Consider the following 23,771-nt stretch of genomic DNA (forward strand, 5'->3'; position numbering starts at 1 on the left):
TGTATTGATATGCACCCAGAAGCTCATACAAACACATTTCTCAGTCAGCAATGAACACAGCAGTAGGCTCTTAAAGATAAGACTCCACATGTGGGACTCTCACAGTCAAATAAAGGACTTCATCCTATGCAGTCTGAGGAACATCAGATCAACATATCAGTACAAATTGGATTTGGATTTAAAATGACAGCAGCAAACTCAGTTTCTGCTGTCCCTGTAGAAATGCTCTCCAGTTAAGTCATATTAATCAGTGCATTTGCGACCATTAAATCAATGTTCTATATTTGCCTGTGTGTGTGTAATGCTAGCTTACATACTTGTTCGAATAAAGGCATATTGACACAAAGTTGTGGTTTTTTACAGACAAAACATCATTTTTAGTGGAAAAATATTTTAGTTTTTTTTAGTATTCACATCATATTCAATGTTTTTCAAAGCATTCTTTAATTTGTTATATTTCATAAATGTGTGGTGAAGAAGTTTTTAATAGCCTCTCTGCTTCGTATACTGCTGAATGTAGACGGTAGACAGCATGAAGGTGGAGCCAGACATTGTGGGCTAAAAAAAACTTGGCCCAAACAGACATCTAATCATGGGGGCATTTCACTGTGTGTAATACATCAAAACGTACTTGCCCATCTTAGCCAATTCATGCTTTTATGACCTTTAGGTGCAGCTGTTGTATAGATCCACAGAAATCTAAAATAATCTGCAAAGGTTAAAGTCATGTATTAAAAGCAATTAAGGTGCTGTGGTTGGCAAGAATATGATTATTTTACTGTCTTTATTAGACAGAGAGTGCTTAGCCCCACTAGCCCATTTGTAACACGCACCTCTGTCTCTATAGCAAATTTGAAAGGGACTTTATATAAAGATATATTTTTATAAAAAATATTTATATTTTTATATTTAGATGAAGATTTTTTTTTTTTTTTACAGTTTTAAAGAATATGTAGTCTTAAGTAAGTGTGTTTGGTGCACCTGTGAATCTGGTGCAGTTGGTAATGGAGATCTTAAAAGTGGCTGAGTTTTTTGTGGGTTTGTGTTGGACGTTTGACTGTCAGTATTGGAGAGCCAGTGCATATCCATTCTGCCCTCACTGCACCATTCTGCTGTCATCTGATATTGTTTGTGTGTGCGCGCATGCTTGTGTGCATACGTGCGTGCTCATGTAATTGCATCATGAGAGCTTACACGCATAAATTTTCTCTTCTCTCGTAATTTGACGTTTTTCTCTTTTCCTTTCTTTCCTTTTGTGTCCATTTGTCTATTTTCTTGCTGTCTACTCCTTTTGTCCTCCCTACCCCGCCTCATGCTACACTTCTTTAGCAGCCAGTGTGGTGAGGGGTCCGTCCATTGATGAGTTCCCAGTGAGTTGGGTGGTGTCAGCAGAATACTTTCTGCTGGTGTAAGGCTGACTCACGCTCTCATCAGTGCAGTGGAGGCAGGTCTGGTCAGGGTGAGGGCTTGTCCTTGGAAATATGAGAACACAGGCAGCACATATTACAGGGCACTGGGTGGCATTTTGCTCTTTGTTCTGAGTGAGGGCCTCTCAGTTAATGAACCTGCTCGATTTATGCTGTTCAGAATTATTTATCGAACTGCATTGATTATAGGTTTGGGCCTTTGCAGTGCTGTTGTATCCAATGCACAGTAGGACTTTTTCAGTGCCTTTGGCTTCACAAGGATTTAAGAACTGCATTGAGATTCATAGAGTGCTTCCATAAGGGCAGTGGTAGCTCAGTGGTTAAGGTACTTGCCTTGTAATCAGAAGACCCACTTTTGCCATTGTTGGGTGCCTGAGCAAGACCCTTAACCCTCAAGTTGTACTTAATCATAAATGTAAGTTGCTTTGGATAAAGATGTCAGGCAAATTATGTATAATCTATTATTAGTAAGGGAGAATTAATATTTATTCTTCCTGTTTGAATTTATTTCATTATTACGTGGCAATAAAAATAAGCAATGTATAAAGATAGCTATTACAAAATCTACACATTGTCTCTGTAGGTTCCACTATTTACTTCCTTGGCAATGTTATATTTGGAAACCTGAGAGTTATTATTGATTTTGCACTTCCCCCTCTTTCTCATTCTCTCTTTCCATCTCTCCCTCCCCCCTTCCCTTGTATATCCAAATCTTCATTCTTTCCTTTGATTGGTTTAACAACAGATGATCTGCTTTTCATGGAGAACTCGTTCCCAAGCAGAGTGAGATTTTGAATCTCCTCCCCATATCTCAGACCCTGTGAACTGCACTGTGAAATTAACACAGCTAATCTTGAAAAGTGGACACACTAGCATTTGTTATTTCTTGTCTTGATGTTCTTAACTGTCCCCTGCATTTTATCTAGTTGAAAAGGAAACATTTTACTGCCCACAAATAGCTTTTATTGCTTTCCCGTGGTTCCTAATTGAACTGATTCTACTTGAAACAAGCAGAATTAATTATAATTTCTTTGATCTAATAGCAACTTTGGGAAGAGGGTGATTATGGGTAGAGATGGGCTGTGTATGATTTCACTCATATTTACCTGTGTTCCTCTTGCATATAGTGTGTGCGCATGCATGTATACATGTGTGTGTGGTCTTTTTGCTACATTGTGTTAACTGGCAGTCTCAAAAAGGCTTATCCTTTCACGGCCACAAGTCAGTTGTATTTATAAATGCTAACCAGCTTTACCTTGTTCCTTGCTGTGTCCGCAGTTAATAGGACATTTCGTTCTTGAAAGAAGAGTGAGGAATATGTTCTGAAAGTTTGTTTCAGCCAATACCATGAAGTTTAGCACAGCTACAGGCAGATGAACAGTGATCCTCTTTGTCTCTACAGGACTGCCTCATTTTGGAGAAAAATGATTTTCACCACCCAGTATGCTCATTCCAAGATGACTTCCAAGAGTTTGAGATGATTGATGATGAAGATGATGATGATGAGGAGGAAGGAGACGCAGACCCTGATGCTCCGCCTTCTCCATCTGCATCCCCTCCCCCCTCTCCTACTCTCGGCTCCCTTAAAAGCCGCCCCACCACTCTAAACTTGACCGCTACAGCTTCACAGGTACACATACACACAATCACAGTGTGGAAATTTACACCTGACACAAATCCCTTCTAAATCTCTGTCATTAGCTATAATCCCTGTTATCTGCAATTTCTGATTCTGTGGTGTTACAGGACTCCTTGAACAACAACAGTAACGTATCTCCACGAAAATCAAGCTGGCAAGATTCTCTCTGCAATCCCACTTCACAGGGTGAATATTGCTAGAACTATACTTTGCTATGCTACCTTTAGCTCACACATTCTAAGGAGCTGAATACAGGTAATTTACACATCATTTCTATAATCATGGTTGAGCTCAGCTTTTTCTGCACTCTGAATGCAGACAATGACTTTCTTGGATTACTAACAGTGACGGATAGATAATTTGGTCTCGACTCTCTTCTCTGCTTTAGGACGTTTGTCTCCAACGCACACTTGCCTTGAGGATGGTACCCACATGACCAGCACATGCCTGGGGGCTCCTGTCAGCATCGTCTCTGCCAAAGGTACTCCCTCAAACCCACCTGGGCACTGTGGTCTCAATCAGTCACCTGGCAGGCCACTGCTGTACGACTTTGAGGGCAACAGACGCGAGCGTCTTGAATACGGTAAAAAAATGTCTGACCCTGTCGCTAGAGGCCCATCAACATGAACATACAGTCATAACTCCGAAAATGACATTAACATTGTCTTCTATGTGTTCTCACTATCATCTTCACTCAGTGTACAATATTTTAAATGTTTGACTAACAGTTGAATATTAGCACTTTCTGACATCTCTCTTAGGTCTGTCTGTGCTTGTTCTTCCTTTTCTTCTTCATTATATACTTCCTGTCTTTATCTCTTCTTCATTTTCTAAATTCTCCTCCTTTCCATTCCCTCCCTTGTCTGCTGTTTCTGTATTTAGGTTCTTTCGGTCAGCACAACTCCTCTAGTGTTCCTGAGGTCACAGAGACAAAACCTGTGCTTGAAGGAACTCTCGAAGAGCATATGCCCTCAGGTGATGACTGTATTTCCCAGTACTCTGACACCGAAGTGGACCATGACCTCAATGGCCATGCTAAGCAACGAATGTGCCGCCCCCGACCCAACGATACATATACCATCACTACAGAGACTGCTGATGACCCTGAGCTGGAGAATGACCTTACTTTGGATGGCACCAGCAAATGCCTGTCCTCTACAGCACCACTTGGCAATGATGCTGAGACGCCACTGTCAGATGAGGAGTTGGATAAAGAGTTTGAGATTGACTTTATAAGCAAGGAAACATATGATGTGTCCTCAAAGCAGGCTGAGGGTTCATCTTATGTGGAGTTTCCCAGCATTGAACCCACAGAGCTGGCTTCTGTCACCAGCCATGTGTTACTCAATCAATCAGACATTGATGCCACTAATGAGCCTTGTGACATGCCCCAGAATGTACTTGCCACTAGCCCAGCAGCTGCATCAAATGATACAACATCTCCTTCTTCTGACCCTGGCATTGCCGACATGAATGCCAAGCGCTTTACAGAGTCAGGCCTTCACAGTGATGATCTCAGCTCCCCAGGATCTGACTCTGATGTTGAAGGTGAAATAGAGGCAGCATTCGCCTGCAGTGGCCCCCTGGCCAGTAACATGATTTCCTCAATCTCAGAGACAGAGCTAGACTTGACTAGTGAGTCCAGCAGTGGACGGTCCTCACACCTCACCAACTCCATTGAGGAGGCCAGTTCCCCAACCTCAGAGCCAGAGCTGGACCAAGAGCTTGACATTGAGCAGGATAGTGGCATTGTAGGTCTGAAAGCATCTCTTCTTCTAGGCCAGCCTGAACCCATTAAACAGGACGAGTCCCCAACTGAAAAGCACAGCCCAGAAATTCATCCTCTAGATGATGAACATGCACTGACGGGACTACAGAGTGTGGATGATGAGCAGGGTTATGGGCACCAAGCTGATCCAGATGAGACCCTGCCTCCTTCAGTGCCCAGTGAGGATGGTGCATCTCAACAACTTCTGCTGAAGATTGAACCAGACCACAGTCTTGAGAGCTTCAAACGGTCCTTCTACCTGCCTGTGGGACCCAGGCTCATGGCCTCTGTGGATGACTATGATGGGAACAGTGAGGGAGACTCTGAGTCAGAATCAGAAGATGAACTGAGTGAGAACTCGGATTCACCATGGCTGCTTAGTAACCTGGTCAACAGATTGATCTCAGAAGGCTCCTACCCAATCAGCTGCCCAGAGGAGTGCCTCAGGCGCTCTTCCTCCATCTCTGACACTATCTCACCTTCATCTGATTTGGAGACAGATGCCTTTAACGAGAGCGCCAGCTGCAAATCACAGATGCAGAAAGAAGAGAAAGACCTATGTGACAAGCCATCTAGAGGTCCAGAGGCAATGACGGAAGAGGATAAAGACAGAAGAGCCAGCTGTGGATCAGGGGACGAGCAAGAGGACAGCAAGAGATTCAGCTCCTGTATGTACATGAGCAACCCTACTAATGACACCATTGCTCCTGTCTTCTTAGAGCTATGTCATCCCAAGGACACATATCAGAACACTAATGAGTTTACATCCCAGAGGTCGCCAAAAAATCAGCAAAATGAAGAGGAAGAAGAAGAGCCAAATAATGACTTGACGATGGAGAGGATGAAAGACCTGGACTCACCCAGCCTGAGTGAGAGCATCAACAGTGACAAAGACGAGGGCCGGGAAACAGTAGTGGACCCTCTCTCTCTGGAAAAAATCACAGAGGTCAAAAACAGTCTGACACTTGACATCCCCACAGCACAGACCAATCGTTGTTTCAGCCTCACCTACTCCACAGACAATGATGAAGATGAAGAGGAGGCTCTTTCTCCTTTCCTCGAGGCTCTTCCCAAGTCATCTTCACCTTTTGGAAATGACACTTATTTGGACAGTTCCCCACCTATCGATGAGAGCGTGAGGGAGCTGCGAGGCAGCTTTGACTCAGTGGGTGGCCGCCCTGTAGATGACTCCCTGGCTTATGACTCAGTAAAGTACACTCTAGTGGTGGATGAAAACACCACCCTGGAGCTGGTCAGTTTGAAGCGCTGTACCTCTGTGCTCAGTGAAGACAGTGATGGACTCTCTACTATATGTGATGAAGAGGTATCTGATGAAGTAGAAGTTGTGTATGGGCGGAGCCAGATGGTAGGAGGAGTGCGGCCTAATCTGCTGTTAAGCTCCTCCTCCTCCTCTGAGGATTCCTCACCTGAAGCAGATCTACCTTTCTCCAAGAAATTCCTCAATGTGTTTGTTAACAGCACATCACGGTCCTCCAGTGAGTTCAAAGCTCAATGACGTGTACTTTTACAGACACACAGTATTAATGGCAAATGTAAATTTAACATCTGTAAAATGATGATATTGACACAGAAAGTTTAATATGTACTCATATAAAGTGCATTCATGACAGGTAAGGAGAAGGTAAAGAGAGGTAAAGATAATTTGTGTTATGTGAGGCAGATTTTCCAAAATTGCATCATGTACCTAAAAGAATACGATGTACTCGGTTCCACTTTTGGTGTGGTGTGGCTTCAGAGCATTTATATGATTGCATAATTCATGTGACTCTCAGATCTGCCAAAGAAAGTATTTAATAACCCTAATGAGGCTTTGTCCAAAGATGAGAAATATGAAGTAGACATTCAGTACATTTATGAGGTTCGGTATGAGGGCAGGCTAATTATGCTTCCATCACACACTCATGCCCATACTTTTAGAGTCATGGTGGTTTACCTCAGCTTTTCAGTGATTTGCGTTTTGCATGCGTTTTAGGCACAGAGTCATTTGCATTATTCTCCTGCACTATAAATGGAGAGGAGAGAGACCAGACTCACAGAGCGGTTTTCAGGTGAGTTTTACCAGCTCCATCACTACCATCAGCGATGGACTGTCACAGCTTTCTTCAGTTTCCCAATTTGGCTTCAGTTCCTAAATGGGCTGGCAATCACTTTATGAAGCAAAACAAAGCAGCTGAGTCGCAGGTCCTTGGTTAAAACAGATTCACTAATAGACTGTTAATTTCTCTAGGTTTATCCCACGTCATGCAGATGAACTGGAGCTGGATGTTGATGACCCACTCTTTGTTGAGGAAGAAGAGGATGACTACTGGTACCGTGGCTTCAATATGCGCACAGGGGCTAGAGGCATCTTCCCTGCCTACTATGCTCATGAGGTCATTGGGCAAACCAAGGACTTGATGGGTGAGGGTGAAAACTATGAGTCTATATTAACGAATGCAGCAACATTTATGATTTGCATAAGTAGAATTATTATCTTTATGTATGAGTAAGGAGGCAGGAATGACGTTTTTGTTTGTGGTCATGGTAATATTTAGCATTTCATGGTTAGTGAGGATTTCCTGCTTGTTTGTTTCCATAGCAATAAAGAGAAACCCAGCTTGGATGGAGAGTTTTACTGTGCAGTTCTTGGGTTCCGTGGAAGTGCCTTATCACCAAGGCAACGGCATCCTCTGTGCTGCTATGCAGAAGGTGTTATAAAAAGGGAAAAAAAACTTTGAATGTTTTGTTGCATGAGTTATTGTCCAGCGATCATGAAATAAAAAGGGTCAGTCACAGTCTTGTGTGTTTGTGTTACAGATTGCAATGGCGAGGGAAAGGACAGTACACCTTCGTCCTCCATCTCTGTGTGAGCTGGAGATCAGCTTGCAGGGAGTCAAACTAGTCATGAGCCTGGAGGATGAGTATGATCTCTCAGAGGAGGTGAGAGAGAGGGGGTGGGGAAGGAGAGAGGATGAGAGGGACATGGTAGGGGAGTAGTGAGGAAACAATGAGACAGAGTGAGTGAAAGACTGGAATACTAGAAATGAAGCACATGAGATGGGACATTGTGTGTGTGTTGTAATGCCTCCTTCTCTTCTTGCAGTTTGACAGATGTAGTCACTTCTTTCAGATGAAGAACATCTCTTTCTGCGGATGTCATCCAAAAAATAACTGGTAGAAACTAACCTCCTCTTTAGTGAAATACATAAAGCAAAATTAGGATATGCAAAGCATGTATTAATACTACATTAAGGCTTGTTTGTTAGCTGAGCTATGGTATGGTAACCCTGTGACTGTGCTCTTTGTCTCCGTTCTGCAGTTACTTTGGCTTCATAACTAAGCACCCAATGCTGAACAGGTTTGCTTGTCACGTGTTCGTCTCACAGGAGTCTATGAGGCGCGTGGCTGAATGCGTGGGGTGAGCTGAACACTTCTAATGTTCTCTTGGAACACTCCTGCCACATGTTGCACATGGGCAGAAAGGGTAGGGCAGGGCTTCAGTCCAAGAGATGCAGGTCCAACATTAGTGGTCTAAAGGATATTGTGGAAAGAGTAGAAGTTTGGCAGCATGAGAATCAGCAAGATAGGAGAGAAGATAACAGGGATGGATGGGAAGATGCTAATGAAAAGTGGGCCCTGTACTCCATCACACACATGGAGCAGACAGCACTGTGAATAATTAAAGATTTCCCCATCTTGCTGAACATAGAGAGTAGACATGGAGATTTAGTTATAACCCCTCATCATCAACATGAGACACCCAGTCTGGTCAAATTAATATGACCTCATTACTAAAGACATTAAGACTTATTCTCAAGGGGTGAGATGGGGTGAGTGGAGTAATGATTTTGAAGAGGATGTTGAGTTCAACTGTTTAGTAGTGTCCTATACCTACAGTAGTGTTTGCTGATATATAAAATTACATTATAAATAAATTACGTACATGCAGGCTAAAGACATTCAAACTTCATTTTGGCAAGTCAATTAGTTCCTCAACTTTTTCTCACATCTGAGGTAATTATAAAAACAACTGTTTAGAAATAGATTTATTCCAGCTATTAGTAACAGTGTACGATTTTCAGTGGGTCAAAACCAAGTTTAAAAACTTGCAATTGACTGGTTGTCATAATTAGTGGCTACATGTAAGGGACTACCTAAAAGGCTATTGTTCAATGAAGAATCCCATGATCAAAGTGTTTTTTTATGCTGAAGTTTGCAGATGGCCTCCAGGACAAAAACTCATCTTTTAGAACAGTGTTCTCCCACCAGATGAAACACAAATGGTACTGTTTGGCAATACTTATCACAGCACAATGTATAGAGGAAAAGGGTGAGGCTTTTAATACAATTCCAGTTGTGATGCTTGGGGGTGGCAGCATCATGCATTCTGGCAAAGTATTTTGAGACTATGGAAGGATACCTCAAGTTGAGCCATTAAAAGACAATGCCACCAAATATTCATAAAATGTATATGAACCTTAGACCCACTGCAAATCTGACATATAGTTAATAAAACCTTAAATAAGTCTTAGCTGGCTATGATTTTAAAATTCTATACATGCCCCAATTAACTTGTATGGTAACATTTAATGTGTGGGATTGAGTTTGAATGTCACCCTAGGTGTATGTATGCTTTTGGCCTCAGCTCATCTGAATACATTAAGCAAGCATAACTTAAGGCACTCTTCCTAAAAGATAACACATTCTTAAATGTTAACACTATTTTGTTTACAATATTTATATACAGCATAGATGTTGCATTTAAAATTCAGCACTTAAGTATGAACAAAAGTTTGCTGTGTTGTGTTGTAGACGGGCATTTCAAGAGTATTATCAGGAACATCTGGAGTACGCCTGTCCCACTGAGGATATCTACTTGGAGTAGAGGCGGATAGAGTTTACCATGGCAACCACTGTCCATAACGACAGATTTCTATTTCTGGGTTCGGCCACTTGAGGGCGTCTGATGCCCTTTACTGGATGTAAAATAGGCCTCTAATTTATTTCTCTCTGTCTCGACATGAACTGAGCTGAACATATAGGATTGATCTTAGTGATGCGTCCATTTATTGAATTCTTTGTTTGTTTATTATTTTATTTATTATTATCTTTGAAATGGGTTGCCTGTTTAACTTTTGTATGATGTAACTCCTAGGGACATGGCTTGTTTGAGATACTTGTTTTTCTTTCTTCTGGTTTAGAAAAGACAAAATATGACTTCATGTTTTAATGCATGGCTTTGAGGGTTATACTCACAGATGCAGGAAATAAAGTATGGGTTTTGTAAATATGTATTTGTTTGATTCTGAAATATGCTGAATTTGGTTTGTACTGAAATGGACATCTTGACAGGCATAGGTTCTGAACAGGGATTAGAAATATATTGACTGTCTGCTCATTGTAGTAGAAGGTTCATTCTTACTCTACCATTGTGTAAATACTGTATATTTAGAGACAGTAGGTGACTACTACAGATGCTTCATTACATTACTGTATGTAAGTAGCACCCTCCATCAGCCAATGGGAGTGTGGGGAGGATTACAGGTAGCCAGGAAGGCCTATGTTTTAGCCTGAGAATGGAGAGCCACGTAGCATCAGCCATGCACCATCCAGTATACTGATCTATACTAAACTACTCAAATTCTGCTATAGTTTACCAGACAATCCAGTCCAGACAACTCTTGTATAATTCTCAGGCTGTACTTCAGTGATTAACGCGACGTCTCTTAGGGCCCGCCCTCCATGCATTGAAGGCTGATGGGTAGCTGTGTAACCAGCCAATGGGGTGCAGCACTTTTAGGCAGGACTTGAACCCTAACCTTGACCGCCATAATACCAAACACTTTACAAGCTAATCAATGGAAAAGGCCTAGTAATTTACTCTGTGAATCAGTTTGAGTCCTTGTGAATCTTTGCCCATATTTTAAAAATAAATGAAAGAATTTAAAAAACATTTTACTAATAATGCTACATTGCTCCACTCATGAGCTTTATGAAAATTTGGAGGAGTAAAATTATTATAACAGACATGTATCAGAAAGTTGAAAACTAAAAGTTCTCAAGGCAAAATAGGTATTTTGGGCATTTTGGGACATTTGAGTTTGCAAGAATGTTGCTATTGCATTCTTATACATTTTTCAAGTTGTCAATACCAGTTACAAATCATGAAGTACTGAGGAATTCCACTTAAGGCCATGAGATTCTACCGGCTTATGCCATGCCCTTTAATATAGCATAGAAAACAAAACAAAACAACAAAGCAAATAATGCCAAATAATGAGCCAGACTACACGTGGCTATCTGATAAAGGAGGTCTGTCTCTTATAGCCTGCCAGTTCCTGATGGCAGGCAGACACAGTTAAGGTTTTTTGTTTGTTTCTGCTCTTTGTTGTCTCTGCCCTTGCCCTTACCTTGATTACCATAACACCAGACAGTCCACAGCAGAATCATTTCTTCCAGAGCAGAGAGCCCCCTGCTGGTCTGATAACTATATCATGTCATGTATGGCTAGAATTACCATTGATACTGTAGTTCACAATTACTATTATCAAACAATAATGGCATTGCAGTAACCCAGCTGGGTTAGAGAATAGATTAATATATTGTGCAAAACAAATTCCCTTAGACGTGCATGGATATATGGAGACTCCGCTAAACTATAAGCTAGATGATCTTGACAAAGTTGAATAGGACTACAATTAGATCAAAAAGTGCTTCTTAATGTGCTGACTTTTTTTTTTCTTCTGCTTTCTATTTAATAGTAGCCTGTAATGGAGGACTTGATTCTTGCATACAACCAAATATTGGCTTCAATATCTCAGTAGCAGATAATAATTATGATGCAACTTGTAGGTAGGGCTAAAATGTTCTAGATAAATCACTGAGGCCACTCCCCTCCTGCTCACCCTAGGCATATGACTGTCCTTCAGGAGCCTGTAGTGGGATTCCATGGTTACTTGTTCATTTGTGCTGATACATGTCGGGAGGGCTGTGGATTTAAGACTTTAAATGTGATTTGCTGTCAGTTAGATTGCTGTAAATACTCTAGAGTTGAGATGACCATGCTGTGTCCTTTCTGTTGAATATGATACTGAAATAAATATGTAAATTTGAAGGAAATAATAACTGATAATCTGTCACAACCAAATGGCAACTGTAGTGGGGGTTACAAAATATTGATTTAAATTAGTATTTGTATATTTTCTTTCAACTGCGTCACATTGCTGTTCATCTGTGGTTGGATATGTTGTCACAATGTGCCGAATAATGTGTGTGCTAAGACGCCTGTGAATCAGCTGTGTATAATGTCATTCACAAAACAACATCCACAGCTCATGCATTGTTATGCTACCTGTCCCATCCATAAATGGGACATTCTTCAGGACTCACATCAGAATCCCAAATTCTACCTTACGACTGTTTTTCTTTCAGACATTACTTCATACATGTTTGTCCAGAGAGCATTTCTCAAAATGTGTGTCTACATTTGAGCATTTTACAATCACTGATTGGCCATTAAACCCCTCTTATGTATTGAGGCAAAGTGACAAATAAACACTGGACTACGTAAGCTTGGGTAGCTCAATGACTACAATAAAAACAAACCTCTGGACTTCAAGTATATAATGCAGTCCTGTATAACAAGACCAACAGCAGCAGTATGACCAACTATTTATCTTGTATCTTTAAAAATTAAACTTGTAAAAACAAAAATCAAAAAACAAACAAAAAAATTCACTGCCTTGTCATTGGTTTGGTCTTATGAATAAAATACTATATGCTTGATGTCATCAAAGTGTTTGTGTGTTTTTGTGAGGAACAGTATAGCATTTTTAGACAATGTACAAGAGTACATGAAGTGTGCTTACTAAAAATAATATATAAAAAACATCTGCATATTTAGAAATTCAAAGATAACCTATTTATTTTTTATTTAATATTGTGATTTCCTCAGGTTAGACATGTTGGACCCAGTTTAATTTAAATTCGGGAAGATAAATTATCACACATTTAAATGTATGTATCCGTCCGTGAGCATTCAGTCTTTCTGCTGATTTCAAACTACGTGTATGAGAGGCAGAAATTGCACTATTTAATTCACAGTACTGTCTCTTTTCCATTTCCCTTATAAAGAAACCAAAATCCCTTTTGTGTACAAAAGATCACAAAATTCAAAATTCACAGTGATTAGTAATAAGAAAATCAATCCCAAAAGCAAAAACATCAGCGTCCCATAGTCCCACACTGGCAGCATTCAGGTTTGGGAGTGCACTGCGGTGTACAGCAAGGCTCCAGTGCAGGGTCTGTTCCTTTTTTAACCTCACTCTCTCCAAACTGCATTGAGGCCTCAAACTGGTCTTTGAGGGCTTGAATCTTCTGTAGCACACTGGCTAGCTCTGGATGCTCACTAGGACTCAGGTTGTAATTCTCAGAGGGGTCTGACTCCAGGTCAAACAACAGAGGAGGGTCATGCTGCTTCAGGAAAGAGGTTATATGACAGTCCTGGTCTGGAGTGGTGTCACTGTGTGCTGCACCTAAATCAAGAGTTTTTATTTTAAGTGGACACAGTAAAAGAAAAGAAGAACTGATGAAGGTGTTTATTCTTTCTAATCAGCTCTCTCTCTCTCTCTCTCTCTCTCTCTCTCTCTCTCTCTCTCTCTCTCTCTCTCTCTCTCTCTATATATATATATATATATATATATATATATATATATATATATATATATATATATATATATATATATATATCACAGACGTAAGTAACAACTAACCCCGTGTGTAATAGTGAGCTTTGTACTTCTCCATTCTCACTGCAAACACACCATATTTCTCACTGGGGTCAGTTGGGTAGAAAAACATGGCCTCCCGCTTACCCTAAACGCAGGACAGGGTGAGAAGAATAAAGAAATCAATTACTCATAATGAAGATTTAAATACTGATTTACTTGCAATTTCTCAAATGCTAATACTTCGAAAAATATGGCACAATAATCAATTGATGTATTAAGTCTAGGTAAGGGTACTTTTCAGAGTAGACAACTAAGCACTTTTATATTTTGCTGTGAATAAGAGTGTCTGCTAAATATATATGAAAATGTTGGTCTTGCTTCCTTACTGGTACATGGTTGAGTAATATATCTGTCATGTCCACACCATCCAGCTGGACCTTGGGTAACGGAGCACCAGCCAGTCTTGCAAAGGTGGGTAGGATGTCCAATGAGCTGGACAGACTATGAGTGACACCTAGAAATTGGAGCAAACACAATACAGTCCCATAATGCACTGAAGTACGAAATATATGACGCCTGGTAGTGATGCCTCCTCATTCCTATACCTGGTTGTATTATTCCGGACCAGTATGCAATGGCAGGTTCTCTCATTCCTCCTTCATATGTTGTCCCTTTACCACACTTCAGCAACCCAGCATTTCCTCCACGACTCATTCGCATTAGCTCTGGCCTAGCAAATGCACACATGCACATGCACGTAAACAGATATAAAAGCAAGCAAGGACATGGAGAAACTGAGAAACAGCTCTCATAACTGGGAATTCAGAACTTAATTATGCATCAACAAGCATCCAGCAGGGGATGGGGACAACAATGTCCAAGCAACTTCAGACGAGACAGAAGGTTGTCTTAACATTGGATCATTCATTCTTATTTGCAAAGTTAATAAATTACTATAAAAAAATAATAAAAAATTATATATATATATATATATATATATATATATATATATATATATATATATATATATATATATATATATATATTTTTTTTTTTTTATTTTTATTTTTATTTTATTTTTTTTTTTTTTTGCAGGGGATGGGTAGGGATGCCTTACGACAAGAGAAGGTTTCATGCCCAAACATTGCATATATAATTCAGAAGGATTTGTTAGCTGTTTCCAAGTCATTGTTTCTGCCTTATATTCAATACTTGATATTATATTTTTAAATACACATGAAAGTATACCATGTTGTAATATTAAAAATGAGCACAGATTCAATTAATGACTTTGATACTACTGCTAAGATTCTCTTTACATTAAAAATTCTTAACTTTCTTAACAATAATCAAAGGCATTAGGATTGTTTCTTTATGTTACAAACAAGAACACAGACACAAACTCACACCTGCTCCTACCCATTGTCACCCGTAAAGAAGATGAGCGTGTTGTTGAGAACGCCTGTCTCCTTCAGAGTTTGCAGTATGTTTCCTACAGTAGAGTCAAACTCCAAAAGAGAATCCCCAAATGGCCCTCTAAGAGATCTGCCCACAGACTTCCACCCTGCATACTGGGGGTAGTGAGTATGCTACAGAGAGAACAGAAAGAGACAGGGCAGAGAGAGGAAAGCATGAGTTTAACAAAAATAATTCAGGGATTCAAGTAACCATTTTCTTCATACTTACCATGCCTTGTATGCTACACCAACTTCATTTTGCATTTCACTACAACAGAACCAATTGTTTATGATGCACTCAAGAAAGGTCTGAGATACAATTACTCTTGTGATATTATTGATTTCACATTATTATTTGTGTAATTCACCTGTTATAAAAAAGGATTAAGCTTTCAAAAACAGACATCCATAAACCATTTGGATAATTAATCAACATGGGGTGCATGCGATTCTCTTACTACAGAGCACTGCACAGGACTTCAAATTACAAACCACGTCCATGCAAACATAGTTTAGCAATAATAAAACATACAAAATATTATGTATCATAATACATGAACAATGTACCCACTAAGCAGTACTCACATGAGAAGCATAATAGAGGAAGAAGGGCTGCTGGTTGTTGGCTGCCGTTCGGATGAACTCGGAGGCAAAACTGCTGTAGGAGTCCTCCAGCTCCACAAAATCTACAGGCTGCTGCTTGATTGTTTCACCATACATCAGTGGCACTGTTACCACACCAGTGTCACAGTGACCAAAACACTTCACATCAGGAGGGAAGCATGTCAGATTGTGACAGGGACCCTTTACAGAGAGTGGGCAAATATAGTTGTCATTTAAAGGTTGAATAGTGGAATACTTATAGTGTATTATGGCAAAAACACATATGTAAAGGCAAAGGAGTGATACATATGACACCATATTATGACTGACAGATACATTACCATGTCATGAGAGTATGGGATGCCAAGGTAGTGGTCAAAGCCTTGTCGTGTGGGCAGGTAAGTACCATTTGCCCCAAAGCCAAGGTGCCATTTCCCCATCATGGCTGTGGCATAGCCTAGTGGCTTGAGTACCTCTGCAATGGTGGTTTCATTCAGGGGAAGCCCACCCTTTGATCCTGGGTACAGCACACCTGGGTAGATCCCAGAGCGTGTTTGATAACGGCCCGTCAGAAGAGAAGCTCTAAAAAGAAGTCAGGATTAATTTTAGATGGCTTGGGGTGTAGAGCCACCTTCTGGCTGTTGGATTAACTAGTTGTAATATCACAGTAGTAAGCAATAACTTTATAAAGGAGATTAGTACAGCACTTTAAACCAAGGCCCCCTCCTGGCATAGTCTGTTGACTTTATCACAAAATTCAAGAGGATATCACCTGTTATGAGCCACTAGCATTAAGGAGGTAGATGGTACAGCAGAAAGAATGTGAGGATACAGAAGTCAGAACATGAGGGTATAGCAGTTAGGACATAAGGGTACAGCAGGTATGAGATTTTTCTTTAGGATCATACGTGCCTAGAGGAGCAAACACAATATTTCCAGTTGAAGCTGTTTCCTAATAAAACCTAAATTAAGCCTTTTTTTTCTTTTGCTTGCTGAAAAGAAAACAATTTCTGATAATAAAAATACGTCATAGGCAACTTATGGTTCTCAAGTCCACAGTTATGTTGAACTGATCCAGCCCTCCAAGCGATCATCTAAAAAGGTTCCGGGGGGCTCTGAGAGCATTGGAACGACTCTTAAACTGGAAATGAAGAACGGGCGAGGACAACGAGGAGCACTGTTAAATGTAAGCAGAGCCCATGCATTACGCAAACTGCATTACTAGCAGTGCAGACGGCTATACCGTCATAGCTGAAACTATACCTATTAAAAAAGCACTTTTTTGACATATTGTATATCTGATAGAGTCCATTAATATAAACCCACTTCAGACTTTTGCAATGAAACAATTAGGTATACTTTCATTTATATGAATCGATCAAACAGTTTATGGTTAAACATTTTGGAATATTGTGACTCGGTCAAATTTTGTATCGCGCACTTGCGCCTCACATGATTACGTGCGCACCTTGAGGGGCTACAAACAGGGCTGGTTACGTAGAAGTCGGTAAAACGCAATCCATTCGCCGCCAGTAGGTCCAGGTTTGGAGTCAGTGAAGTGGGGTGACCAACACATCCCAGATCACCGTAGCCCAGATCATCTGCGAAGAGAAGCACGAAGTTCGGCAGTGACACAGCCCGATAGGCTGGGATGAGCAGCGTAAACAAAACTATGATATTTAGTAACCCCATGTTCCGGCTGAATATATTTTAGAGGGTTTGAAGTGCCTCAAGTGACTAAAACATCATGCCGTGAAAACGGAGACGTCGTAGTTCAAGAAGCTATCTAGCTAGCTAACTGTGCAGCAGCTTAAGTAGTTTTGTTCGTGTATTAAACAAAAAAAGTTTACTAATATACACACTTGTCACATTCACAATATACTGAAGCACATAAAGCGTATCAAGCGCAATTTGACGTAAAAGTAAAAATTGAAATCCCGTTCTGTACTTGTCACGTGAGACTCACTTGACTGAACTCTGAACCCTAGTGTCGCAAGTGTTGATGGACTATGTAGTTTCTTTACAATACTCTGCCAATTTCTGGGCTCTCGTGACGTGTCTTCATGGAAAGGTTCAAATTACGCCGAAACATTTTAGTAGGGCTATTATAATTATTAATCATTATTATTATTCTGCATATTCTGTCAAATTTAGGACGTTGGTGAAAGGCCTACCATGCTCATATTATGTAGGCTCCCGACCGTTTTTTAAAAAAAAATTCTAAGAGGTTAAATGGCAGATGTTCAAGAGGCACTTATATATCACCACATTAAATATGCGATTTTCTTAGCTACAACCGATCTATTCTGCCATATGCAATTATTTCTGAGCTTGACTTGTCAATTTTTATAATGAAAATTATTAGGCCATCCAATGAAATAAACAAATAATCAAATAACAGACTTGTTCACTATTTTATCGGATTCACGCATTGACGCTTAAAGTAGATTAACGAAAGCTTGGTTACGTCGGGCAAATTTATTCGCTCCACCACTGCGAGTCACTAATGATACTCGCGCGGTGTAACAGCCACCCGGAGTGCTCCGTGGATACATGTTCACCGCAGACGTGAATAATATCTGGTTAAATGATTGTTTTCCCATTATCGTTCAAGACATATTTGCTCCTTAACGGTGGCCCTAAGATGTCTTCTGCCCGCGTCTGCTTTGGTAGTGACTCAGTGTGACAAGCAGTGAATTAAACAATCAGGAAAAGCAATAGACTGCTTATTTGGGAGCGTATCAAACGGCGCAGGGAAGTGAACGTCAGCGAAGATTTTCCACGACGTCTGTTTGGGAGGGTATGAAGCAGAGAAACAAAGGAGGCGGGTAATGAGGTGATACACTCAGCATTTAAATTAACTTTTGAGTTTGAGAGAGTTGGGGTAGACAGCATCCTCAAAGTATCTTCATTGGGACAAAGGAGCTTCCACTGATGTTCTAATTTACACTGTTAAAGTTTGCTAAACTACTTCCATTTCATAGCACAAATATATTGGCAAATGGCAGGGTTTCTTTTTCTTTCTTTCACACCAAGGAATTGTATGTTTTATTAGTGCATGGTAGCATTAAAAAAAAAAAAAAGGATATGTCAATGGGCTAAGTTCATATCCAGTAGCGCATGCAGGAATGTTTCTTGTTATATAGTCTTATAATTATTTTAAGGCTCTGCCACATCAGGTTCTGATTCTAATGAATCATGAATGAATCATATTCGTTTCTGCAGAACCACATTGTGTGTGTGTAACTTCTGTAGAACACCATTGTGTGTGTGTCTTTGTATATTGCCAAGTATAGATGCAAATATTATCTGCTATTCTTTCAGTATGATAATTCACCCTCTTGCATGTCTTTTAAGCAAATGCCTTGTACATTCACATGAGTAGTCTGTAAGCTAAAAGTGTAAAAAGCCCCCACCATCAGCTGTTTCTGTCTGTTGTGCTGCCAGGGATCTGCAAGTCGATATATTGTTTTGATTTACCGTTCACTTTCACATCCCTCTGTAGAGCTGACCTACATTCAGCTGTGTGTGTGTGTGTGTGCGTGGGCATGTGGGTGTGTGTGTGTCTGTGTGTGTGTGTGTGTGCGTGGGCGTGTGTTCTTGCGTGCCTGTAGTAAGAATAATGAAGGAAGGCAGAGAAAGAATAAGGGAATAGAAAAGAGGGATAGGGAGCAGATGAAATATGTTCTAAAACATCCCCTCTTCATGCCCTCTGGTAAAATGTCTTGGCAGCCACTCCTCCACCATCCTACAACCCTGCTGTCCTATTCTGGTCCTGTTTCTCCTCTTGTCGATTTTTCTCTTTGCAGCATATTTATCACAACTTGAGAAGACAATTATCTTTGCCCTTGTGTCTGGCAGCCAAGTTAGATGATTTTTGCCGTGGCTGACCAGGCCCCTGTTGGTTCAGAATGAGCTCAAGCTTGCTGGATGGCACGTTTGCATGCAGTGACATTTGGCATAACTGCTTAGACACTAGCGGGGCATTCAATTCTGGCCTCTCCTTAGAGTCCATTTGAACACCTGAGGGAAAGGATATGAAATTTACTGTTGCTTTGCTTTGCCACCCCCCCCCCCCCCCCCCCCCCCCAAGTCCATTATGTGCTGAATATTGGCTATTGGGCTGCTTCTTGCTGAACCTTTGTGGACTGTAAAAACAGCTATTAACTTCCTCCCTGACAAGGGCAGTGTGTCTGCCTTCGTAATTTTTTTTTAAGCTTTAAGGGATGAAAGTTTCCCTGCAATTCTATAAGTTACATCACCGTGCTAAGTAATGACTGAAGATCAAAGTTTAGATGATGGTAATTTGCTGTAATAAAACTATGCCTGGGAATATTGTAATGTTTTGCTATTCAAATTAGCAGTGCTTTTGAACATCCCAATGTCTCTTACTACTGCTGTAAGGTCCCTTTCAAAGAGTTTTTGTTTTTTAAACTGTTTGAGTATTCTGGGTATAATGCAGTTTTTTGGGTTTTTTTTAAATTTAGATATGGATGTGACATGGTTTCCATTGTATTCTTGGTCATCTTTATGCTTACTACCTAAGAAGCGTGTCACCCCCATGTAACTTTACGGTTAATTCATCTTGAAAGGTTAAGTGCCTAAGAGCTAAGATATCCTAAGAGCTGCTGGCCCAGTTCTGTTCAGTAATCATAAAGTCAGTTATCACCAGTTCCATCAGAGCCTGGCACAGCTATGCATGTTTATGAGGCTCTGAACTACCAGACTACAGAAAACCTTCCCCCATGCCATTACGTTCATGAACAATTATTGCATGTGAGTGTTTTTCCATGGCAATCCCACACTGAACTATTAATTTTATCTTGCTTCTTTTTTTTTTTTTACTTATCTTGTTGCTGTATTCAGCACTCTATACAATATTATTTGCACACCCATTGTTTTTGTTTATATTTTTAAATTGTTTTATTTATTTGAACGTTTGCATGTGTGAATTATATACAAAAGAATCTCTACATTACCATGAGAAGATTTAGGAATGGATGTTGGTGTGATTGCAAATTCTGCTATGTATCACGAGGTACTATATAGCTAATGTCATATTCCTTGTGTCTGATAATTTTTGACCAATAAGGCCAAACTCTTATTCTCCTTAAATAACCGTAGGATAGTTCCATAAAAAGTGATCCACAATAGGCTATTACTGTGTATTTGGTGAGTGTAGCAAAATGCATTTCATGATACACCTACATGTAGTGTTTTTTTCTGATTGGTCATCTTTTCAGTGGAGCAGAAGGCAAAACTGTTCAGATTAGCTGTGTTTATCTTTACCTAGTCAGATTTGGGTGATAAGACACTCTATCAGTAAATCAAATTTCAGTTAGCTAAAATGAGTTTTAATATGAATAGCAACAATGCCTTTCAATTGAATGTCTTTCAACAATACATTTCAATGGAAAAATCAAAGCAGTTCAAAGAAATGGCTGTATATGAAAGAATGAAAGAATTTGATTTGACTGGCTGCAGGGATGTACACAAATACTTTATATACAGGTTGTGTGTCCTGTTGTGGTTGGCTTGTTCATTGATAAATAAGAAAGATGAGGAGGTGCTAGAGAGGTAATGTGATGTCTGCAGGTTGACTGTTGCACAGGTAGAAGCACACCACAGCAATTTCTTATATTAATAAATAATAAATCATGAATAATTCAAGGTGAAAACATTGAAATTTACCAAATCATAGTTAAGTGTGGTCGCTGTTGTGGTGCTGTGTCGGCTACCATGGGACTATAAAATGTCAATTCCTGATCACTGTTTACAAAAAAACCCCCAAAAAACGGTTGTGTTCTACCCAACCAGCTGCAGTTGAATAATTGAACAAGTGGATGAGAGAGAAAGGGAGGAGAAGTTGAGATTAGGAACACCTTTCCCTCCTCTCTCTCCTTGAGTGCTGTGGGATGCTAGATAAGGTTACTGAATAATTCACGTGATGTATTGGGTGCTTCCCCTCGGCTGTGTCATATTGCTGCCGTTTTGTGTGATAGCAGCTGTACCATACTGTGTGCTAAATAAACAGTCCAAGGGAGAGGGATGAGTGTGAAGAAGAGTGAAGCAGGAAGGCATTTTTGAAAAATTCAGCTGTGTTAGAAACAAAAAGGTGAGCTAGTGCTGCTGGAGGCAGTATAGGGTGAAATGCTCTGCAAAGTATTTCCCCCCTATACTCAAAATGGTATATAAGCAGGAAGTTTGTAATTATCTTCATACTTCTGCTTCAGTCCAACATTTATTAAGCACTGCAAAGTGCATTAAATAATTCCTCATTTTAAATATTTTTCGTATACTGCCCCTTAACCACCACTTAGGAATTACACTTAATTTGCTGTGATCTTACATGTCATAGATAACACTAATCGACTATAGAAAATCATAAGCTACCTTATATTGCATATTCATGAACTGTGAAATCAACTGACCATGCCACACTTCACATTGCCGTACTCGAGTAATACAGATGGCACATATACAATTGCTAAGATTTTGGATGCAAGCGGGAGAAAAGTTACTCTCTAAATTTTATTCCAGAAAATGAGATCAAATCAAAAATGGCTCACATTTCTTTCTGGGGTTGAAGTGACACCCAAAACAAGAATTTGTAGCAGGCATCTTATTGTGGACTCATTTGAAAATTGGGCTCAATACACTTTGTGTTGTGCCGAATCCCGACTCCCTGGCAGAATCCGACTCAGCTTCAAGTGCATGTGTGTCACCCAGGCACATGAATGCTACAGATGACACTTGCAATTTCAGTTGTTTCTATGGATAAGTAATGGCTAATCTTTAATTATCCTTTAATTATCTCCCTGAGTGCTACGGTAACAACCAAAGTCTTTGGTTTGTTACATTTAATTAACAACATCTAATTCACTTACTGTGAATTTCTTTGGCTTTAGGTCCTGATATGCTGTTTGCTGTGAAGAATAATTAAAGATTTAATTAGATTTAATTAGCGTGCATTAGATTCAACTGATTGCCAAAAATTCAAAGGAGTGTATATGACAGAAGTACAATATTACTTTGCAGATTAACAGATTAGTATGCTAAGAGCTAACATGGTATGAAATATCATTTTAGCAGGCTAGCACAATTCTTTAGTTGACACAAACACACAAATACTCCAAAATACAGATTTAGATTTACAAAAAACCAAAAATGATCATAGATACATACAGGAGATGCCAGCAAAGCACAAGATGGAAGCAGATTCAAACAGATAAAGACAGAATACTCAGCAATTGTTAGAACAAAGACATTATTCAGTAGGACATCAATGGGCATGGACTATAAGTCACCACAAGGAGAGGAAATGTCACGCTCCCTGCCTCTTAGCCCTCGTCCACATGATGGACTGTCCATGTATTGGACTGTCCATATGCCGTTTATTTTTGTAACCATTTCGCCACGTTTCTGTTGTGTTTCCTCTTCCGTCATGTCACCACACCCCTTGTTAGCATTCCACACCTGTGTCTCGTCCCCCCGTTTCATGTGTATATATGTGTATGTGAGTATATGCTGCTTTGTTTCTTCTTTTCATTGATGGTTATTATTCTTGTTGTGCTGTAATGGTGCTCTACCATGTTCCTATTTTTAGACTGCTTATCTTCATTGGTGTGTGTTAGTGCTTTATTTTTGAGTATTTAACATCTTTTTTTTTTTGTTTTCATTAAATAGTTTTGTTTATTGTTAAACAGTTTATTGAAACATTCTGCCTCTCCTCATTACAGAATAACCAGCCAAAAGAGGATGCATCGAGTTGTGAAGGAAGATGCTGTGGTGAAGGCACTCATTAAGGGGACCTGGATTTGGATGGACTTTCCTGATTACACTGAGCAGGCTCTGTAGAATAAAAGGTGCTTGGCTCACTGCTCATTGGGAGGGATTCCACCAGGTGGGGAGACTGCCGGTTGGCCTGCCTGCCTGCAGATCTGTCTGTGTTCATGGACAGGTACAAGGCAGGCCTACTCCAGGCAGGATCTGCTCCTCGAGGAGAAGAGGGGGAAGCCTGGAATGGAGTCTCTTTCCAGGTGGAAGAGGTAGAAGGCCCCAATGTGCCCAGTCAGCAAAGCCATAAGCATAAAAAGAAAAAGAAGATCCAGCCAGAGCCTGCTCCTTGGCCAGAACCTCCTGCCACCC

General features: G+C 40.2%; 2 protein-coding genes across 4 annotated transcripts in view; one reads left to right on the forward strand and one right to left on the reverse strand.

Moving 5' to 3' along the window:
• Nucleotides 1-12,624, forward strand: part of mapk8ip2 (mitogen-activated protein kinase 8 interacting protein 2) — a 36,162-nt gene extending 23,538 nt beyond the window's left edge. For 2 of the 3 annotated variants that reach the window (XM_027015124.2, XM_027015125.2), the window contains exons 3-13: nt 2,830-3,057; nt 3,174-3,252; nt 3,455-3,649; nt 3,949-6,330; nt 6,828-6,903; nt 7,083-7,255; nt 7,434-7,543; nt 7,652-7,774; nt 7,938-8,008; nt 8,154-8,252; nt 9,647-12,624. In XM_027015124.2, the coding sequence (XP_026870925.2) occupies nt 2,830-3,057; nt 3,174-3,252; nt 3,455-3,649; nt 3,949-6,330; nt 6,828-6,903; nt 7,083-7,255; nt 7,434-7,543; nt 7,652-7,774; nt 7,938-8,008; nt 8,154-8,252; nt 9,647-9,719 (3,609 nt within the window). In that variant the 3' untranslated portion in view covers nt 9,720-12,624. The remainder of the gene's footprint in view (nt 1-2,829; nt 3,058-3,173; nt 3,253-3,454; nt 3,650-3,948; nt 6,331-6,827; nt 6,904-7,082; nt 7,256-7,433; nt 7,544-7,651; nt 7,775-7,937; nt 8,009-8,153; nt 8,253-9,646) is intronic. The other variant, XM_027015126.2, reaches the window with a different exon arrangement.
• A 116-nt stretch (nt 12,625-12,740) lies between these two features.
• Nucleotides 12,741-17,600, reverse strand: arsa (arylsulfatase A). Its single transcript, XM_027015128.2, has 8 exons — nt 17,092-17,600; nt 15,965-16,205; nt 15,606-15,824; nt 14,983-15,152; nt 14,169-14,293; nt 13,950-14,077; nt 13,606-13,708; nt 12,741-13,368 (listed from the first exon to the last, which is right to left on the reverse strand). The coding sequence occupies exons 1-8, from the start codon at nt 17,313-17,315 to the stop codon at nt 13,058-13,060; spliced, it is 1,521 nt and encodes a 506-aa protein (XP_026870929.2). The 5' UTR covers nt 17,316-17,600; the 3' UTR covers nt 12,741-13,057.
• Between the last annotated feature and the right edge of the window lie 6,171 nt (nt 17,601-23,771).

Source organism: Electrophorus electricus, chromosome 4 (assembly GCF_013358815.1).
Source record: "Electrophorus electricus isolate fEleEle1 chromosome 4, fEleEle1.pri, whole genome shotgun sequence".
Taxonomy (NCBI): Eukaryota; Metazoa; Chordata; class Actinopteri; order Gymnotiformes; family Gymnotidae; genus Electrophorus; species Electrophorus electricus.